Here is a 19,172-nt window from a genome sequence, read left to right on the forward strand (position 1 = left end):
CGCTTGTCCTTGAGTCCTTCGCGGGCTCCATCGCTATCGCGGCTGAATCGCGGTTTTTTTTTTGTATATTCGATTTTCCGTTCCATTTTACTTACGAAACTACGCTACTTTGCGCCTACGTGTTCTTGCGCCAGAACGCACCGCAGCATCCCATCGATTCGATCGCTAAGACTAAGCGGCTAGCGCTGCAGCTACACGCTGTGGGGTCCTGCGAGCATTGACGCCGGAGATACACCGCTGCTGCCGGTGAAGGTTAAGTCTCATACTCACACGCTGCGACGTACACGTGACTCGCAGCCACGGGCCGGTCACCATCCCGGAGGGATCCGCTCGTAAGCGCCAGGCTTGGTCCCTGGGTCGTTTGTCGTCTCCCACCCTAAACCTCGGTGCCATCTTCGCACTCTTCCGCGAACAGTGGACTGGTGCTGGTGTCCTGGGCCCCACCAACACCTCCACTGCCGGTGATGGCCAAACCACCGACCGGGCTGGGCAGTCGTACGAATCCTTCCGCAGGTTGCGGTTTCTTCTTCGGTTTCGGTGGCGGTCTTGGCGGAATTTTGCTGCGATTCAGCGTACTCGAGGACCCTGGCGTGGAGGTTGCTGATGGAGCCGATGGCGTCACCATCGGACCGTAGATGCCCGATCGGTCAAGGTCGGCAAAGCCACCAGTCCGCGGATGCGTACCGACGATCGGGAAAGCCAACGCCTCCGGTATAGCCTCATAATTGCTACCGTGCACCGACGGTGTTTGGCCACCGGGTGTGGCCGGTAACGGCCGGTCTTTCATGCTGTATTTCGTCAGTGGCGTTGACGTGATGGCACCGGACCCGGCGGATCCGTGCGGTGACCCCCGATGGGTCTTGTTTAGTTTGAGCGTGGAGTTACCGGACGCTGTCGTCCGCAAGCCCAGGTTGTCATAGACCGGCTCGCAGGAGCTCGGATCGATGGGTGAGGTGGGACTGGTTGCCCCGCTGTGGCCACCACCCGCTGGCAGCAGTTCCGCCGTTACCGCCGAGCTCATGGACGGCGTCCAGCTGGGTGTGCGTTGTTTGCGCGGGATTGTCACATACCCCTGGTGTTTGATGGCCACCGGTGGGTATATTAGTGGGGCCGGCGTGAACGGAGAGTTGGACCGGCCAGACGCGATCGCTATCGTGCGGCCCGTTTTTGGGTGTTGCAGCGTGCGAAAACCGGCCGGTATCTGACCGGATGGGGCCACACCACCCAGGCTGGTGCCCGGGCCGGTCTGGTAAATTGGGCTGGCTAACGGCGAGGTGCCGTAGATGCGCCCATCGTGGATGTTCGACATCGAGCTCTGGATCGAGGGCGACTGCGGGAAACGGGCCGAGAAGGCCAACAGATCCGGTGGCAGGTTAGTACCGCAGGCGTCATCTACGTACGTGGCCCGGGAGCGCGGGTTCGTGTCCGACAGCGCCACCGAAGCCGTTTCCTCATCCTGGGCGACTAGAAAAGAACGCAACGATTAGAGGGGATAGAGACGGAAAAAGATCTTATGAGAGAGAAGTTTTGCCAGCTTCCAGGGGGGAAAGCAGCACCAAACGCCGGCGTTTTTCGGCGTTCTGTTGAGCAACGATCGCGTCTACGGATTGCGGTATCGATTGCGCAATGTCAACAGATGCAAAGCAAAACATACAAAGCAAACAAAGTGTACAAACTACCAAAGCTGACGGCTATGGGCGCATGTTGGCTTTGTGAAATGACGCCTAAATAATAAAAAAGAAACAACAGAGTTTTATGGAAGCGTGTTTGTTTGAAACAACCACTAAAGTGACCCAGCGACAGGTTGGGTGTCGCAAGGAATTTTCCACCGTTAGGATGGTGTGGTTTTTGAACAATCGTTCTGTTGATAACCGTGTCCAACAAAAGCGAGCGTGTTCAATAAACATGGTGATTGAATTACCATCGCTTACAATGGCACTTGCGCAATATTGTTATTGTTATTTATTTAAGGACGGTCTGGCCGTATTCCGATTTGTATAATTATTTGTGAACTGAAAGGCATTTCCTCCCAACAGCTGCTGGGAGCCTTATCCCGGGCTGACTCGGTTAGTCACGTGCGCAATAGCTGGTGGCGCAACATCACTGAAACAATAACGAAATAGCAATAGATCGATGAATTTCCAGTACGCTCGGAAATACTCTCTTGCGAAAATTGCCTCTCGAGTGGGCATCGTTCGATGAAGCCAAGAAGCGTGACAGTAACTAAAAAAAACTCAATCATGCAGTAGCTCAAACACAAATGGACCCAATTCGCTCGATAAATAAAAAATCAGCAAAAACCCTAAGCGAAATAAAGACCATGTGATAAGAAGCTTGTGTTGTGCTAATGTGCCGGGTGGTTTTGCATAGCCTACTGCCTCGCAAATGGCCGGCACATTCGCGATGTGAACATTTAACCTAACAAAAGCGCTACTAGCGAGTCGATTTCCTTCGCTGTTCGATATGCCGGAAGGAAACCGCCCGGCCGGCGGCACGCTCCATCTACTCACCAAAACCGGTCTCCTCCAGCAACGTGCGTTGGGCCTCGTGCTTTTCGTCATACTGGCTGCCGGCAACGCTTAAACCGCCACCGATCCCTACACCGAGTCCCTTTTCGCCGACAGCGTCGATATCCACGCGCCTCGGTGGCTTCTCCACCGGGTTGACTTCCGTCAGCAGACCCTTGTGCGACTCGCCAATGACCGAGCCACCCTCCAGAATCGAGTCGTTCTGCGACTTTTCCAGCATTTTCGTGCCATTCTCACCGTTCACCGGGTGCTTCTTGTAGGGACGCCGCTTGGTGCAGCAGAAACACACCAGCAACAGCACGATCGCGACCACGATCAGCACGAACAGCACGATGGCCAGCACGATCCACAGGATATCCTTCGACCGGGTGGCCGACGTCGTCGGGTGTGGATCACCCTTCATATCGAAGAACTGTTCGCTCTCGTCAACACCGCCCCGGTTGGTCGCCTTGCACACGTACGCGCCCCGATCGGACGACCGCACACCGACGATGTTCAGCTCGGACACAAGCAGCTCGTTCTGATCGTAGGTGTTCGTCCGCACAGCCTCGGTGATGCGAAGGCGCTGGTCGTGGCGCGAGAACGAGCGCTTCTGAAACAGCCAGTCGATTTTGGGCAATGGCAGCCCGGACACCTTGCAGACAAACGTCGCATTCTCACCATCGCCCAGGTATTGTATCCGGCTTTCGACGATGTTTGGCGCACACGCAAAGTCGTCCAGCTCGATGTCAACCCACTCCCGACCGGCAAGTGACATCGGCAGGGCACACGTCGTCGGCGAGGTGTACAGCTTGTTGGCCATCACGTACTCGGCAAAGCTGCGCATCGTGCAGCTGCAGTTCCACGGGTTGTTCGTCAGCGACAGGCTGGTCAGCTTGTCCAGCCCGGTGAACGACTCCTTCTGTAGTGACTTCAGTTCGTTGTGATCGAGTTCGATCTGCGACAGGTTCGGTACGTTGACGAAGCTTGTTTGCGCGATCCGCACCAACCGGTTGCTGCGCATGTGCACCTTGGTGAGGTACTGCAGCCCTTGAAACAGGTTCGAATCGATCCGCTCGAGCTGGTTGTTGTTGAGGATGATGACGCGGATTTTGATGAGGTCGTGGAACACGCCCGGCTCGATCACGGTTAGATTGTTGTTCGCTAGATCGAGCTCGATGAGAATCGTAAGATTGCGGAACGCGTCACGATGCACGCGATGCATCGCGTTGTAGCGCAGGTACAGCTTTTGCAGGTTCATCTGCTGCGCGATCACGAACGTCTCTGACGTCAGCTCGAAGATCTGGTTGTGCGACAGGTCGAGGATCTGCAGCTCACTGCTCAGCTCCTTCGGCACAACCTGCAGGCGCTGATTCGTGCAGTCAGCGCTTCTCCGACCGCTCTTCCAACTGCACTTGCAGTTGTTGCACTGTTTCGTAAAGTCGGACTCTTCGGCACCTTGAGTCACCTGCACCTGCAGCAGCATGTACAGCAGCACCAGCATCAGCAGCAGCGCCGTCGACACGCTGATAAGCTTCGTGCGACCCAGTCGCCTGCAATGCTTTCGCCTTTCATTCGGCGGCCCCGTTCTCGTCCTGCCGGGCTCGTCGGGACACATTTTGTCTAACACTACACCACGCGCTATGTTGCCTACACACTAAGGGTATAAATATGCAGCTACTTATGCAGGCGCCGCTAGAGCCCCCACATAGAGCCGATACGGCCGTAAACGGTATCTCAAGGGCGACGGTGGTTGGCGTTGTCACGAGCTTTGAAATCGTACCGCCTGGCAAGACGGCGTGTCGAGATTGTTCGCGATTATTTCCGCTATCTGATGATGATTATCATTGAAATTGTGTTTGCGTTTCTAGATAGTCGACCGAGTAACCGGGTCGTTTCGTTGGGTTCGCTCGAAAAGCTAGCTAGCTTTTCACGGTGACACTGGGCTGATGAGGCTGAGGCTGTTGAGGCCACAGTTTCGTTTCCTAGACACGATCAGCCGCCGCGCACGACGTGCTTTTAGTTCTGGGTCGGATCACGCTGCTTTGGGTGGTCAGGTCGTTCTGATTTGCGCGTTCGGCTTCTGCAATTGTTGCGACGTGGACGTGAGACGCCTCGGCAACCTGGGTTTTGCAGCTGAAGTAGACAAAGAGTGAAAGAAACACATACATAAGCATACAAACGAGAAAAAACGAAGGTAATCGAGGCAATGCTGCTTAGGAGTGAAAATTTAATTTGAGTAGAGAGAAATAGAGTCCTCGTCCCGCGATGGAAAGCGCAGTTGCAAAGCCACGCAATTTGTTATCTTAGGTACGAGTGTCATTGCGTTGAAAGCACGGATTGTGGTTACGACGCTAACGATGATTTTGCAGTGGTCGGAATTTTCCACTATTGCAAGGGAAATTGAGCGTGTTCTTTTTTGCACCGAAGCGTACTCAATCAATTACCTTCAGCAATGGCAACGAATGGCAGATGTCGCTCTATGGCTTTTGAAACACGTACAATACACTCGCAAAAATGGCGGACTGCTCCGGAACGACGTTTTGTAAAAGGAGTGATGAAGCAGCATTAACAACCGCCCAATCCCCGACATTGTCGTGTGTCGTTTGCGAAATGCTTAGCGTCCGTTATCAAATAGCGCCTTTGGTGGTGTGCGAAATGTCATATCTCTATTGAAGCGATGACCGTGTTTGTCGCTTCATTCGCGACCAGGCCCCACCACAGGAGGCACATAAAACTTTATCAAGCGACACACCGGCGCCGTCGCCAGTTTCCCAGACGTGCCGTTTTTCCTTGGCCGGATTCAACCGGGTGGCACGAAAGAGCAGGACACATTTTTTTTTCGTCACACCCCATCTGTGCGAAAACAGGGATCCTCGTTCGCTTCATCGAGCAGAAGCAGCTACTGGCCATGCGATATAATAAACTCACCCCCTTCATATCGCTCTCTCTCTCTCTCTCTCTCTCTCTCTCTCTCTCTCTCTCTTTCTCTCGTTCTCTCTTCCCTTGAAGTTGTTGTGTGAATCAGGGCGCATTCACTGTCGAATTGGTAGCACCAAAAGCTACACACGGCACCAACGGTACATTCGCTCACCCAGGACGAGAAGCATTTACTCAGGAGTCCTTTTCCCACCCACCATGGATGGCAACCTCCCACAACTTCGCTCACAACGGCGAGGCACATTCTTTTCAATTCATTTGATTTTCCCCCTCCATATTCCGGCAACTGCTACAGCCGGTGCACACTCCGCACCGCACTGAATGCATTACAACTAACCGAGTGCAGCCGGTGAGAGCGGGCCGGTGAATTTTCACGTTTACATTCCACCAAAACCCCGTGAGCTCCCGGGAGCACAAACAATTTCCTACGCCTTTACTCCGATTTTGCTCCGGCTCACAGCCTTTCGGTAGCCGCACGCGACACCAGCACTGGTTGGGGGCGGGATGAAAAATAGCAGAATGCTTTCGAGGCAGAATAAATACATGTGAAGTATTGCGCGCTCGTGTGTGTCCCTTTGGTGCTAGGGTTCTCGTTTCGTCTTCGGTTCCAAGTCGCATCTGTCCTCCGGTGCAGCAAAGCCCCCATCGAACGCGAGTCGCGCTTTCTCTCAGTTTCTCAGCTTATCGCGCCGCCGGGAATCGTTCATTCAAAAAGCTGCCAATGTGGGCCCCGGCTCGGTTGCCGGCAGAATGTTATTACAGCGCGTGGTGCTGTTGCTGCTGCTGCGAAGAGAAAATGGATAGACGCCCATTCTCGACACAAAATAGAATAAAGCGCTGGAGGAGCTATTTCCATCGCCATTGGCGGAGACACGGCCGAGGCACGACGTCCTTCCCGGCTGGCGGGCCCCCCCCCATGCGTAGAGGAATTTAATAACACCCGCCCGGGAGTGCTTTGTGAACCGAATGCAATGCCAGCGCGCCTCACATTCACGTTCAAAGCCACGTTCCCGGGAGGTGGCCGGAACGGGACGGACGAAACACACCCGGGACAGCCGAATGTATTGTTATTTTAACAAGAACCGCACATACGCCCTCTCGTTTGTTTGTCAGTGTGTCATAAATCCATTTTCCACCCACCCACCCACCGGTAAGTCGGTGACAGATTTTAAAACATTTCATACGACGCTCGGACGGCTAACGTCTTTCGTTATCATGACGTCGGACGTCGTCGGGGACTGGCCGATAGGCGAGAACTCACACGAGGATACACACGGCCATGGAAGGAGATGGTTGACGGTACTTAGAGGACTTTTCGACATTCCAACACAGGCCCAGAAAGGAGGAGACCATGCAACATGGCCTGCAATAGCAACAACAAAGCCATACCTTCCGGTGCTGAATTTAGCAAATATTCATTCCATCTACACTGCTGGCCAGCATATGCAATTGAAAGTAGATTGTTTAGAATTTTGACGCCATATGCTTCAAGGATGACCGTGAGCGTATGTTTGCCTGGGACCGGTAAGCGTGCTGTAGCAGTGGATCCTGAACACAGACAAACGATTGTTGAAGGATTCGAATGCGCGTTTAAGCTGATCCAAGCATGAAACAGAAAAAAAAACGATCGAATTAGGGTTGCAGGGCTAATATAATTAAACAAAATAGAAAAAAAGGCTCTGTAACACACCGTAACCGTAATTAATTATATTCTCCCGGTTTTCCTTAGCATAATTGGAGCAAGTTGCTCAAGTGCTCTGGTAGTGCTGGCGATCCATTGGTTCATATCACAGTCACCGGACGGATACCACGCTGCAGTAAAGCGTCTGGAGGATGCTGAATGTAGGTTTCCCACGCCACGTGAATTGCTGCTTGCATGCGGCGTTCAAAAGCAAACCTCCACCGAGAGGCGCTAATGTATTACGGGCCATGATAATGGAGAGTGAAGCATGGTGCCTACTTGCAGGATAAGAAGAACACCGTCAACCAACGAGTACTCGAGCAACTTTTGCCATGCCGAAGGCTCCCCTACCAGCGGCGGGTTGAGTTTTAATAATACCTGTCTGCTTATGCAGATTTCGTCCTTCGTCCGGCCGGTGGATCGGCGCTTTGGAATGGAGTTTCCGGGACCATGTTTCGGGCTTCTGTGAGGCAGCGCGAGTAAACTTAGTGGTAGAATATTGCATACAGCCCACCCGGTCGCTTGTTTGCTCCCGGCAGTGCAGCTCTTGTTTTGCTTCGAGCCTAGTTACGTGTACCGTTGGGGATTGGTTGAGTACGCAAGGAACAGAGATTCAGCTTCTTTTCAATGGCCCAGCATGTGCTCTGCCGTCGTACGGACGCTCTACCCAGAGGGTGAATGTCGGCCTTTCCCGGAACTGTAGGGCTCCTAACGGGATGCTGCTGTTGTGTGCTTGCGCTTTTGGTGCATCAAAAAAAAAACACCACAGATCAACCCGCAAACTCTGCACGAACGAATTGCGGCAGATGGTCGCGCGCCGACAGTGTGCTTCATTTTTTCTCGCTCGTACCCGATGTCCTGCCACTATTTTGATTACAATGATGCGAAGGGGTTGGGTGGGGAAAATTTTAATGTGATGCATATTAAATAATGCATGTTCACCATCTGCGCTCCCCACGACGGGAACCGACCACGTGCGATGGCCACCATCCACAGTATGGGTATGTTTTTATGCATATTACCTCACATTGTGGCAGTACTGAGGGTGTTGATAAGCCCGCAGAGGCTCGCCGCATAATTGCTCAGGGCAACGTTCCCGTTCACGTGTTTTTTGCAATCACTTTCCCGCTACGGGAGAGGTTTTTGCACATTTTTTGTGTGTTGTTTTGGATTTAAAATTTATGTTGTTGTGTAATATGTTTTATGCTTCCCGGTAGAGAAAGATCATATTTTCAGCTACATGGGTCCCTGTCTTTTTACGAATTTACGACATTTTTCTCCCTTTAGCTAGGTCGCCTTAGATTCGCATTAGATGGGTCTCCCGCAATGCCCTGTCAGTGAGTTATGTAGAAGTCGGTGGATTCGATTTTACGGTGCTTCATCTGCGCCGAGTAATTAATATCTCTCGCTATCGGAGGTATGGACATGAAACTTCCCAAAAATTGTTGCAGATACTCGTTGCTCTTCAGGCGAGCATACACCGGTTCACAAACGAACACTTACAACCAGCCACGTTGCACATTGAAATGTCTGCAAACGTCCCTGCCTGCCGGCATGCATCGCCAATGTGCGCAACATCTCTGAAGGCATCATGAAATAAGGCCCACCAAACGATGCACTGGCTTGTCGACGTGCCGCATGCTTCTACATCAGCATCAGGCTCGAAAGCGATCGCCTTTTCCACATCAACACAGACGGTTGATGTTTGCCGGAACGGTAGAAACCTGATCCATCAAAGTTCCAGGACACTACACGCCGCAGGGCAGAACAGGGCGTTGTAATTTCGATAGGACCCAGAGCACGAGCTGTCGGGCACGGAACGATGCATATTCTCGCGGACAGACACGCATATCCAATCGCGAGTAAAGCCCAGCATAACCTCACGCGGAAGTCTCAACATCAGGCCATCACCCTATGTCCTATGTTTTGGGTAGGGCTGCGTCCGGGGCAGTGTATCGTGTAACCGAGGACGCATAGCTGAACGCGTACCGGATCGGGTCTTTTCGGGGGAGTTGTTCCCCAGGGCGAGAGTTCAATTTTCCTAAGTGACTATCGCGCCGGCAGCAGCAGTCAAGTACCGCCCCAAACGAAGACCGGCCTGTCCAATCCCCCGGCGTACAATGCGCGGTTGGTGGGTTACCGATAAAAAGCTGCGGAATTTGCCCCGAAAAGCCAATAACGTTCACGTTCACCCCGAAGGCGCAGAACAACGCAATAAGAAAGGGAAAAGCTTACGCTCCTTGAAAAGCGATGGTAATAAGCACGGCATTGTCGACGTTTGCCGTCGCAGAAGCAGCTTTCATTCGTTCGGTGAACAAGTGCCATTGGTTTACCTGTGATGGATTGCAGTCGAGGACGGCAAGAGAAAGTGAGAAAGAAAGACAGAGAACGAGATCGAGAAGCGAGAGTAGCGAAGTGTGCAGCCCCTGGAGGGAAATAGTTTATGCAAAATATTTTCACCCAACAGTCGACGCGGGGATTTTGCTGTCAACTGCACTCACCGGAGTCGATTTGACCCGCAGCGGTCCGTCACCGCGTCTTGGCTGACGAACTCAGCAGGACGCAGAGTGGAATGAAAATTACCCTCACACCACCCGGTGCCACCGAGGATCCATTATACTTCAACACCCGCTTGGAATGCTGCTTCGTGGGAAGCTTGAGAAAAAAACGCAAAACGCTCGAGCTGCTCGAGTCATACTCCTTGCGACAAGGAGCTCGGCAGGTTCCGCTCACGTCGGAAGTCATTGCGAGAAAACCCGCGCAAATACGCCATAAATTCGAGGAGCATTCGTGGTATGCTTCCGCGAATGTTTCCTTGCCTCCACGGCCTTACAGTGGGGGATAGCCAGAACGAGGGATGCTGGTACCATTTTACTGTCCCTTAGAGAACACACCGTGTGTGTTTGGCATCGCAAGTATGTTCCTCGTTTTTTATCGTTTTTTTTCACACCCCTCCCGAGAAGAACCGAGCAAGAAGAAGGTAGTCTTCGATCCACCCACCCACCTACCCATAATCTAGCTCCGGTGGTGGTTCTCGTACGTAGTTGCGCATCGCAAACGATTTCCGGCTTCCGGTGCGATCGAAGGTCCAGCTACGGAGCGTTTACCACACATACATCGAACGGTTTAAATGGGAAATTTTCCACCTCAATTGGCAGCAAACCATTTACGAGCCGGTCAGTGCGATTGGACTCGGTTTTCCAACACCCACACAAGCTTCACCTTTAGGTCGCCTCTCACCAGTGGAAGCTTCCGGTCAAGATAGAGTAGAAAAGGAGGCACCATTTTTGTACGTTTTATCCCCAGCAGCAGTACACCTCCGGTTTGTGAGCTCCACCAGCTGTCGCTACCTTTCCGCAGGCCGGCTTCGAGCAGTTCGATCGATAAATTATTCACCGGAAAAGTTGATTCAATATTTTGAGCATGGTTTTCTTCGAGCAAGCAGAAGAAGAAAAAAAAGCATAAGCATACGCATACACAAACAGATGAACTTTATAGAGGGGACCCTCCGATGGCAGCGATTTGATGCCTTTTGGATAAAGTTGGCCCATGTGTCGGTGTTTCGATCGGGCTTTCGGTGAACCATAGCGTCTTCGACAGGGGTTACAAACATGGGTTAGAGTTCTAGCGTGCTTGTTTGAGGAAAACACTTTATTTACATTTACCTTCCTGTGAGTGCGAGCGTGCCCGAAAAGGAAGTAGCTTTTTGGTAAGCATTATAATGTACCGTTTGTTTTTGCGCTTGTTTTCACGGTACCTGTTTTTGCTCCCCAGTCGTGGAAGGATATTGCACCGAAGCTTTTCAATGGTCAATAACTTTCCACACCAGGCTCGGAATTGTGATTCGTGTCACTTTACAGTTTCTACCTATGCGCCATTTGGCCACGCGTAGCAATCAAAAGCCGAAAGTTGTATTAATTCTGCCTTAGGACGAAGGTCGCCATCGGTTGTTTGGACGTGCATGTGTCGTCGTAGTCCTTTTTTTTTTGTTAATGCAGATGTTGTAAAGTTAACAATTTTATTCCCCAAATACAGGGGCAACCTTTCCGAATGCTTTTATCAGCGGTGGTTGGTCAGAGACGGGTCTAAATTACTGAAAAACATAAACACCATTCAGGGTCCATTCGTATTCTTTGAATGAAATGAAAATTCAATGTGCATACATTATGGCAACGGACGGAAAATTTACATCAGGATTTAGATGAAATCTACATGGCTCGTCGTGGGCAATATTTTCCAAAAGTTGCGGCATTCTCTTTGTTAACTCATGTCAAATTATCCAATCAGTTCATCGGGTTGAAAGTTACTAATGCTTTCGACAGCTTATAGCTTATAAGCCGGATTTATACACCATTCTACAGTAAGTCGATGGAAAATGCATCCTTGGAAGCATTATTGTAGCTCGAGGCAAGCAGCTCGAGATCCACGATGCGGAAGCCTGACAATAATCTGCACCATCTTTGATTCCATCAACACTCTAACATGACTCTCATTCGGAGACATTTCTAGCAAAAGTAACACCATGTTCAACATCCAAAATATGTAGGGAATGGAAAGGGGATTGTTGGCATTGATTATACGGTAGCTAAAAATGAATGCATAAAAAATCGTTCTCATTTGATATGCAACTAGAAGACACAGAGCTATACGTGTACATCACAACAAGCAAATGACAAATATATTGAACCGTTTGCATGATTCCTTTTTTATAATTACTTTTCATTCTGTTCCTGAGTCGGTGCATACAATGTGCCAGAAAACGAAAGGTACCCTCTGCAGAATGATCACCATTCGATTCATTACGTAAATGTGTCTCTCGCAAGCGACCACCTGCAGCTGGCGCCAATGTTAATCCATTCGCCATCGGTCCCATTCCCGCCATCGTATGGTACCCAATCAATTGCCCAATAACGAGCATCGTTTTCTGGTGTGTCAATTACTTCTCGACACTGGTAGCACTTTTTTCGCGAACATTTCTCCCGCAAGCCTACGCTAGCAAAACACGTGTGCGCTAGCGTTTCCGTCGAGGGAAAATCGGCTCCGGCGCCCGTGTTGGGGTGCGAGACTTCGTTTTTTTTTTTCGGCGTTCAATTTGTCACCATTCGCAGTGCGGTGCGAGGAAAACCATGATCAAGCACTGGCACGAAGCAAGGACGTAATTGTACGCCTGGTGATCGAGCCGGCACTAAATCGTCCATCATTTGGTCGTGTTTGTGGGGGAGGCGTGCGCGAAACTTGTGATGGGCGATGACTACATAGTACACCACCGGTGGGCTCACGGTCGGTCGGAATGATGCACGGTGCTGCTTTTTATGATTCCATGAGCCCGAAAGCATCGAACGCGTACTCTGGCACCGTGAATGTGTGGAAGGAGCGAGGCACGCAAATACGCCAACGTTGATCGGCCAAAAATATGACAGCTGGAGTGCAAAAGCGAAATGGAGGGATGAACGAGAGAAGTAAAAAGCCTCACATTTGCAAGTCATACCATCTCCCTACCCCCACACACCCCACCCACCATCATCCTCTTCGTCACACACACACACACACACACGATATATGCCAGGCGCAGGTGGCACACTGTGTCTCTGCAGGACATTACAATATCGCATCGCATAAAGCGATGAATGTGTTTACGCAGCGGGCGGCCGTGCGGTGTTTGGGTGGGTGCAGGATAACACGACGGGGAAACAGCCAGGTATAAGTGATCCACCTGCGCCTGCCACCCGCGTAATGTGCAGCTCCGTGTTTTCGAGGGCTTCCCAGTGCACACACACACACACAGACTAGGCGTCCTTTTCGTATGTCGAGTACACACCATTATTGCCGTCATCATTTCGAAGGAGGCTCTCTCTGGTGAGGTCGGAGAATTTTGGCCCATCTTTGGTGAGCTCAACCGGAAGAAACGGAACGGGAAAACATTTACCCCCGCCTCATCTGGCACCCGCTGGGGTGGGAGGCAATGGCAAAGACGAACGAGTGGGTGCGCTTGGGCATGGGCGTCCTTGCTACTACACGCTACTCTGTTACCGTTAGTTATGCACAGTCTTATCAGCAACATTTTCACCTTTCCAACGAGCACACACGCACACACGCATGCACAGCCACATGCGCTACAAGGAAAAGCGCAGGCAGACAGGCATCGACCGAGAATGGGAAAAACGTTTTCGGTAAAGTGATACGCGTATTACACGAATCAATGCAAGGTGCGCAAGGAGTTTCGCACAAACGGTGAACGCTGTTTTTGGTAAGGATCTTTTTCGCCCTACGATGGGTGACAAAAACAGCACATAAATGTAGTGCAATCGTATACATGCGCAATGAACGCTTTCGAATTATTTTAATAAATTCTGTGCTCAACATGTTTGCACTAGTTTTCCTGCCCCCTGTAGCAGCACAAAGCAGATGAACACCGTGGTGAACCTCGTCAACTAATGTTTGTTCCTTGCCGTTACGAGGGCGCTTCATTAGCCGCGCACAACACGGCCAACAACAAAAATACTCTGCGCTCGTTACCGGAAAGCGTTACCAGCGTGGCGCGTGGAATAATAAATCATTAACAGACTGTTGTGGTGCGGTTTTTGCTCCTATCCGTAAGTCGGTTCAAGTGATTTGACGAACGTTGTTGCGCGTCAAAGCTTGGCAGCTACCCTGACTAGGCACGCTTAAACGTGTGATCTCATCCACATTGGTTGCACGATGAAGCACCGCTCTGACATAACGCTGTCTACTTGAACGCGATAAGACTACAAGCTATCTAGACGCGTGGCTCGAGCTTGATTGATATGTCGTGAGCATATTTCACTCTATTTCGCTTGCCTTTTCGAATGCGTCCATGCGTGAGGCACTCTCGAGGCGCGGCTGACATTAACACGACACCCTCCTTCTTCCTAGCACGTCGCAGCGAGACCACAGCAAGGCCAAGGAATGTGAGTTTGATTAAATTATACCGGCATTGTGCGATGAGGGATTTAGTGATGAATCAAAAGTCCCCTAGCAGCCCGAACACCGATGCCACAATCGAATCATCTCTTACGAACCATCGCTAAAGCTAATCAACAGCTAAATGGCACGGTAAAGATACACCGCCAATGCTAGCACGGTACGGTTGTAACGGCTGCTGGCTTCGGTGGGTGGTGTTGCGTTTTGTCGAGATTGAAATCACCGGAGCGTTACGTTTGAATTAAAACACGATCAAACAAACCGCGCGCGACTCTCGAGCTCTGTGGTGGTCCTTGTCCGGTATCGTCGTAACAGCTGCAGAAGTAATACGTAGCTACGATGGAGACATGCCACAAGCAGCAGCATCGCTTGCTACACCGGCGAGATGACAACCGAATGTTTACTTACTAATTACAGATAGTTTTCTGAGAATTTCTGTCCATTAAACCACCACCTCAACCCGACGGTGAGTGCTGCCAGCTGCAATCGACAAACCCACCACTGCGGCAAAGATGTCCGTACAATTCTGTTCGGTTTCTGTTGTTTTATTCCATCCGGCAGGAATGGCTAAAAGAAAAAGCGTCACCATCGCTGGCGACTTGAATATTTATATTTGTTCGGTTGGAAGCTGCCGTCCGTGTCGCCGTGTTTCATGCTAAGCACCAAGCTGCCACACTCGAAACCAAGAAAAGTTTTTCCTCCCATCGGCAAAAGGCGGCACCGGGACAAACGGTTGCACTTTTCTGTAACGTTTTGCATCCTCGGCCTCACTTTTGCGGTTGTGCACTTACGATGCAACGGTACAGCACCAGAAAAGAGTGGCAGTGCTTTGAGTTGACGGCAAATAAATGTGGTTTGTAGCGACGGAAACGTGCGAGAAACGTTGGTGTTCGGACTCCAGCTCGCTTTCTCTGTTGACAATTAGCATTCGCGGTGTGTTGCTTTGAATAATAAATGCAACGATTTTTGAGTGTTGCTTAAAATGGTAAAAAGCAAACGAGAGATATTTCACGTAAATGGGTAGGGCAAAATGAAAAGCTTTCAGCTCAGGCTGGCCTAACAGATAGTAGACGTCACGTTCATTCGATGGAGTTTAACGTAGCGTGCGCTAACTGATTCCTCGAGTGACAGCCGACAGTGCGACCCGATGCCAGCGTCGTCGCTGGGCCAAGGCCTAATTGCTTGTTAATTTATCAATTTGAATTCCGCTTCAATTGGTAGCCGCCGGTAGCACAAAAGACAAGCGCGTCACAGCGCGTACGTACGACCCCACCGATGGTCAAGATTACGATGTCAATCGGTGGACGTCTCAGTGACGTCCCGGAGAACCAAACCAGCTGCTCACTTATGCAGCCGCCGATAAACGGACCAGCCCTACTACAAACACACCCACGGCGGCGGGTTTTGTCATTGGTGTGACACTCCGTGACCCTCGGGCGGATCGATATGAGATGTCATTTAGGTGGCGTACGACGAAAGGGCGCACATTTTTCCACTGTTGCAGTCACGTTTTACCCGAACGAAAGCGTCACCCGGTTCCACGCGTCGGTTTGACGCATGTCGGCCTCGGCCCGTTATTATCATTGACATTTTGTTATCGGATCGATCCGGCTCGACCGTTGCGATGGTGGAAAAACGAAATCCATCACCAACCGCATGAATGGGCGTGTGTGTCGCATCCTAACGGAAATACGGGTAGGCATATGAAGAACGAAGCACGAGGAATGGCAAGCGAACGCAATTAAATTGCGATTAGAAAAGGTGTGCCGTGTAGCATTGGGTGCATGTGACTATGGTCCGCGATCGTACCATCGCCATGGGTTTTGCCCGTAGTCGGAATGTCCTTTCCTGGTATGGACTCACCGTCATCGGATCGGAGCCGTAGCATCAAACCGATTTACAACAGAGCACGCCACTCGCCGTCCAATTCGAGTGCGACTTTGCGGTGGGCTTGGGTGGTTCTTGCGTTCGCGTTCAAAGCTAATGAAACGCGCGATCGCTTCCGGTACCATCGATGGAAAGCCGGCACAAATGGCATGCGGCCTCGGAGCAGTCATGTCGTGCAGTTAAATCGATAAATAATTACTGATTGATGATATGCAAACAAACGGCAACAAGGGAGTTCCAGGAGCTTCGAACAAACGTTTGATCGGTCACCAAACGCGCTCCCGGTGTTGCATTGCGCGGACATGCTACTAGTATCGAAGCGCGTCATTTGCGTACATCGAAGCGTAAATTAAGGATGCGGTCACGAAGGATGAATGTGCTGGGCTATGATACGCGATGTCACAAACAGAACCAAAACTCTAAACTCGAGTGCCCTACCCGAAGCGCTTGTTGGGGTTAGCTTTCCCATGTTCGCAGATAAATTTGTCATAACGACGCTGGGTTCGCAACCCAAACACGACATAAAAGCGAACGAGGCGATAGTTTTAGCAGTATTGTTTTATGTACAACATTCCCGCTATTTCGCTTTAGTTTTGCTCGATCAACGCGAGATCCGCCTTGCTTTACTGTTATTATCATATCGCCTTGCCCCATCAGCGGCATGAAAAAAAGAGACCCTAGAAGCAGACCCTTCGACGAGAAATTCAATTATCACTAGCATACCAGTTCATCGGCGGGCTCTCGAGAGATCGTCTATCGTTACGACCTCCGGCTGCAATCACGGACACGGCCAATAGACACATTACGTTCCCTTCTCGCCGTTGTGCTAGCGCCGGCTCGTGCCACCCGCCCAAAATACAAATGAGCCTCGCCAAGGGCTTCGATATGTTTGCTCGCTCGGATTGCTGGCCGTGCTGGGCAACCAACCCGTTCGGAAAAGGACGGAAAGCAAGAAAACAAATGCAATTCGAATGGAAAAGCACCGTTCGGTGGGCATTATCATAAAATTGAATCTCCTTGCGAAAAGTGAATGTTTGACGTTTCACGATAAGGAGAAGCAAAAACAAAAAAAAACACACACACAAAGAACAACATAAAACGCCATCACGTCGCACTGGGCATTGGGGTAGTGAAGTGCCACGGTGTGGTGGCTGCTATCGCCTCAGTACATGCCCGCCGCTCTGGGTACTGCTGGATGGCTTGCGAAAGGATTGAACGTAATGCAATAAAGAACGCAAGAAAACGCAAGAAACAACGTTTCGCACTTACGCTCTCGTTCGTCAAGGGTTGGTTTTGTTTTCTCCTCACCGTTCGCAGCGTCGGGCCAACAGTACGACGTAGCGCGCATTTTCTGGGGCGCTGGTAATGCGGTAATAGATTTTTCATTCCTCAAAATGTTTACCGTGCAAGGCAGCCCGCACGGAAGAAGCGTAAGTACAAACGTACTGTCGAGCTTTGCTCGAACACGCTGACGACAGCGGCTCACTCTTGCGAAGCGCCATTTCGGTTCCTTTTGTTACATTCTGGCAAAAGGACACAGACAACAGGACACGCCATGGCAAGCAGGGGGATTTAAATGGAATTGAATGTCCATTCGATGTCATTTCCTGGTCCGATTGTGCCTCTACCGCGATTGGCGTCGCGGTTGCGGATAGTGATCAATTTTCCACAAACTAAGTGCGATACGGATGTGTGTGTGTGTGTTGTTTTGATGGATTTGAATACTTGTTACGCTAGAAGAATAAGTACCGCAAACAATAACAATTTCATTTGAACGAGAATTGAAATCGCAATGCACTAAAATTGTAATAATTCCTCTTCCCAACCCACGGGTAACGTGCTGTAAAATGAAAGCTTCGAGAGGCTGTCGTTGATGGATGAAAGTTCTGTTGCACTGCACGGCTTTGAGTGCTGTTGGAGACAGTTGGGTGCATTGTTAATATTCAATTAGCACAACAATGTACCGGCAGTTGCCGGTACGCAAATCTCACCCTACGAACCTGACCACCCGGATTCCGTTCTTGCACCCGGGCAGACAGAAACTCGTCAACAGCGCGGGGTGTGCACCGTAAAATGCAATTACTTCACCAACCGCAGCAGCACATCATATCGCATTGCAGACGGGACGCACGAAACGATGACCCGAGCACCAGGCGTTTCCAGTCCCCGCCGAACTAATAATCATTCGGGTTTGTTTGGAGACATTCACCTTAATGAAATAAAATTACGAAACGCCCAACTGTGCCAGGGGTGGAATTTGCATCGTAGCTGCAGCATTCCAGGCGAGCCGAACACCAGGAGATCTTCGTTATTCCATCGGTGGCGACTTGTCGAAAGGTACGGATGGTTCCTTTCAACCCCGGCATGCCCAACCACGGTGGGCTATAGACGTTTATTCAATTAAATTTACCAACTAGCGCCGTGCCGGCTCGAAGCCACTAGCATCTCGAGCGCATCGTAAAACCGGGCGTTCGGTTGGCTGCTGGCAAAGTATTGGCATGGCTCATGCCGGCTTTACGACACACGTACTATGCATGCAAATTACAAAAGTTTGCTTCATCCCTACCCCAGCTTCTATTTGCCGACCGGGCCTGCTAGTGCGGATGGCGATCACAATGGAGAAGTAATTGGCCTATGAAAGTCGGCCATTTGGTTCAATTTGGAAGGACATAATATTGCAGATTTAGACACGATCGCAAGCATGACCGAAATGCTTGCATCATCATATCAGGGTGGGTGCTTCGGCACATTCCATCGTCACACCAGCCGTTGTCGATAGAGTGAGAAAGATGGAGATGGGGCAGTATAATAGCATCACGAAGCCAGGATATTTCATAACACTCGTCCTCAATGAGCTGTTCCGATAGTAGCATAGAGAAGGAACCCTGCAGCAAACAAATTGCACCATTAATTACCCGATGAAACAGCTCTAGCGGAATCCTTGCTTGAAATTCAATAAACAAAAAACTCCAAATTATCAATCAATTACATAGAGCGTTTAAAACATGCAGAGAGCGGGCTTTATCCTATTTCTGTGCTTCAATGCCCACAAATCCTTAAGAACATGTAGACGGAAGCAAAAAAAAAGCTGACACTGCAGTCAATCATGTATGCACCATCTTCAAACTACATAAATCACGCATTCAATCCTACCGTTTGTTTAATCCTTTCGTCATTGTGCGTTGAATTAGACAGTATTAAAGCATTTCCATACA

The 19,172-nt window shown here is 50.5% G+C and overlaps 1 protein-coding gene across 1 annotated transcript; it reads right to left on the reverse strand.

The window, feature by feature from the left end:
- Window positions 1-376: 376 nt before the first annotated feature.
- LOC128720726 (uncharacterized) lies at window positions 377-4,125 on the reverse strand. Its single transcript, XM_053814423.1, has 2 exons — window positions 2,511-4,125; window positions 377-1,464 (listed from the first exon to the last, which is right to left on the reverse strand). Exons 1-2 carry the CDS (start codon window positions 4,123-4,125, stop codon window positions 377-379), a joined length of 2,703 nt encoding a protein of 900 aa, XP_053670398.1.
- Between the last annotated feature and the right edge of the window lie 15,047 nt (window positions 4,126-19,172).

The sequence above is a fragment of the Anopheles nili genome, chromosome 2, assembly GCF_943737925.1.
Source record: "Anopheles nili chromosome 2, idAnoNiliSN_F5_01, whole genome shotgun sequence".
Lineage (NCBI taxonomy): Eukaryota > Metazoa > Arthropoda > Insecta > Diptera > Culicidae > Anopheles > Anopheles nili.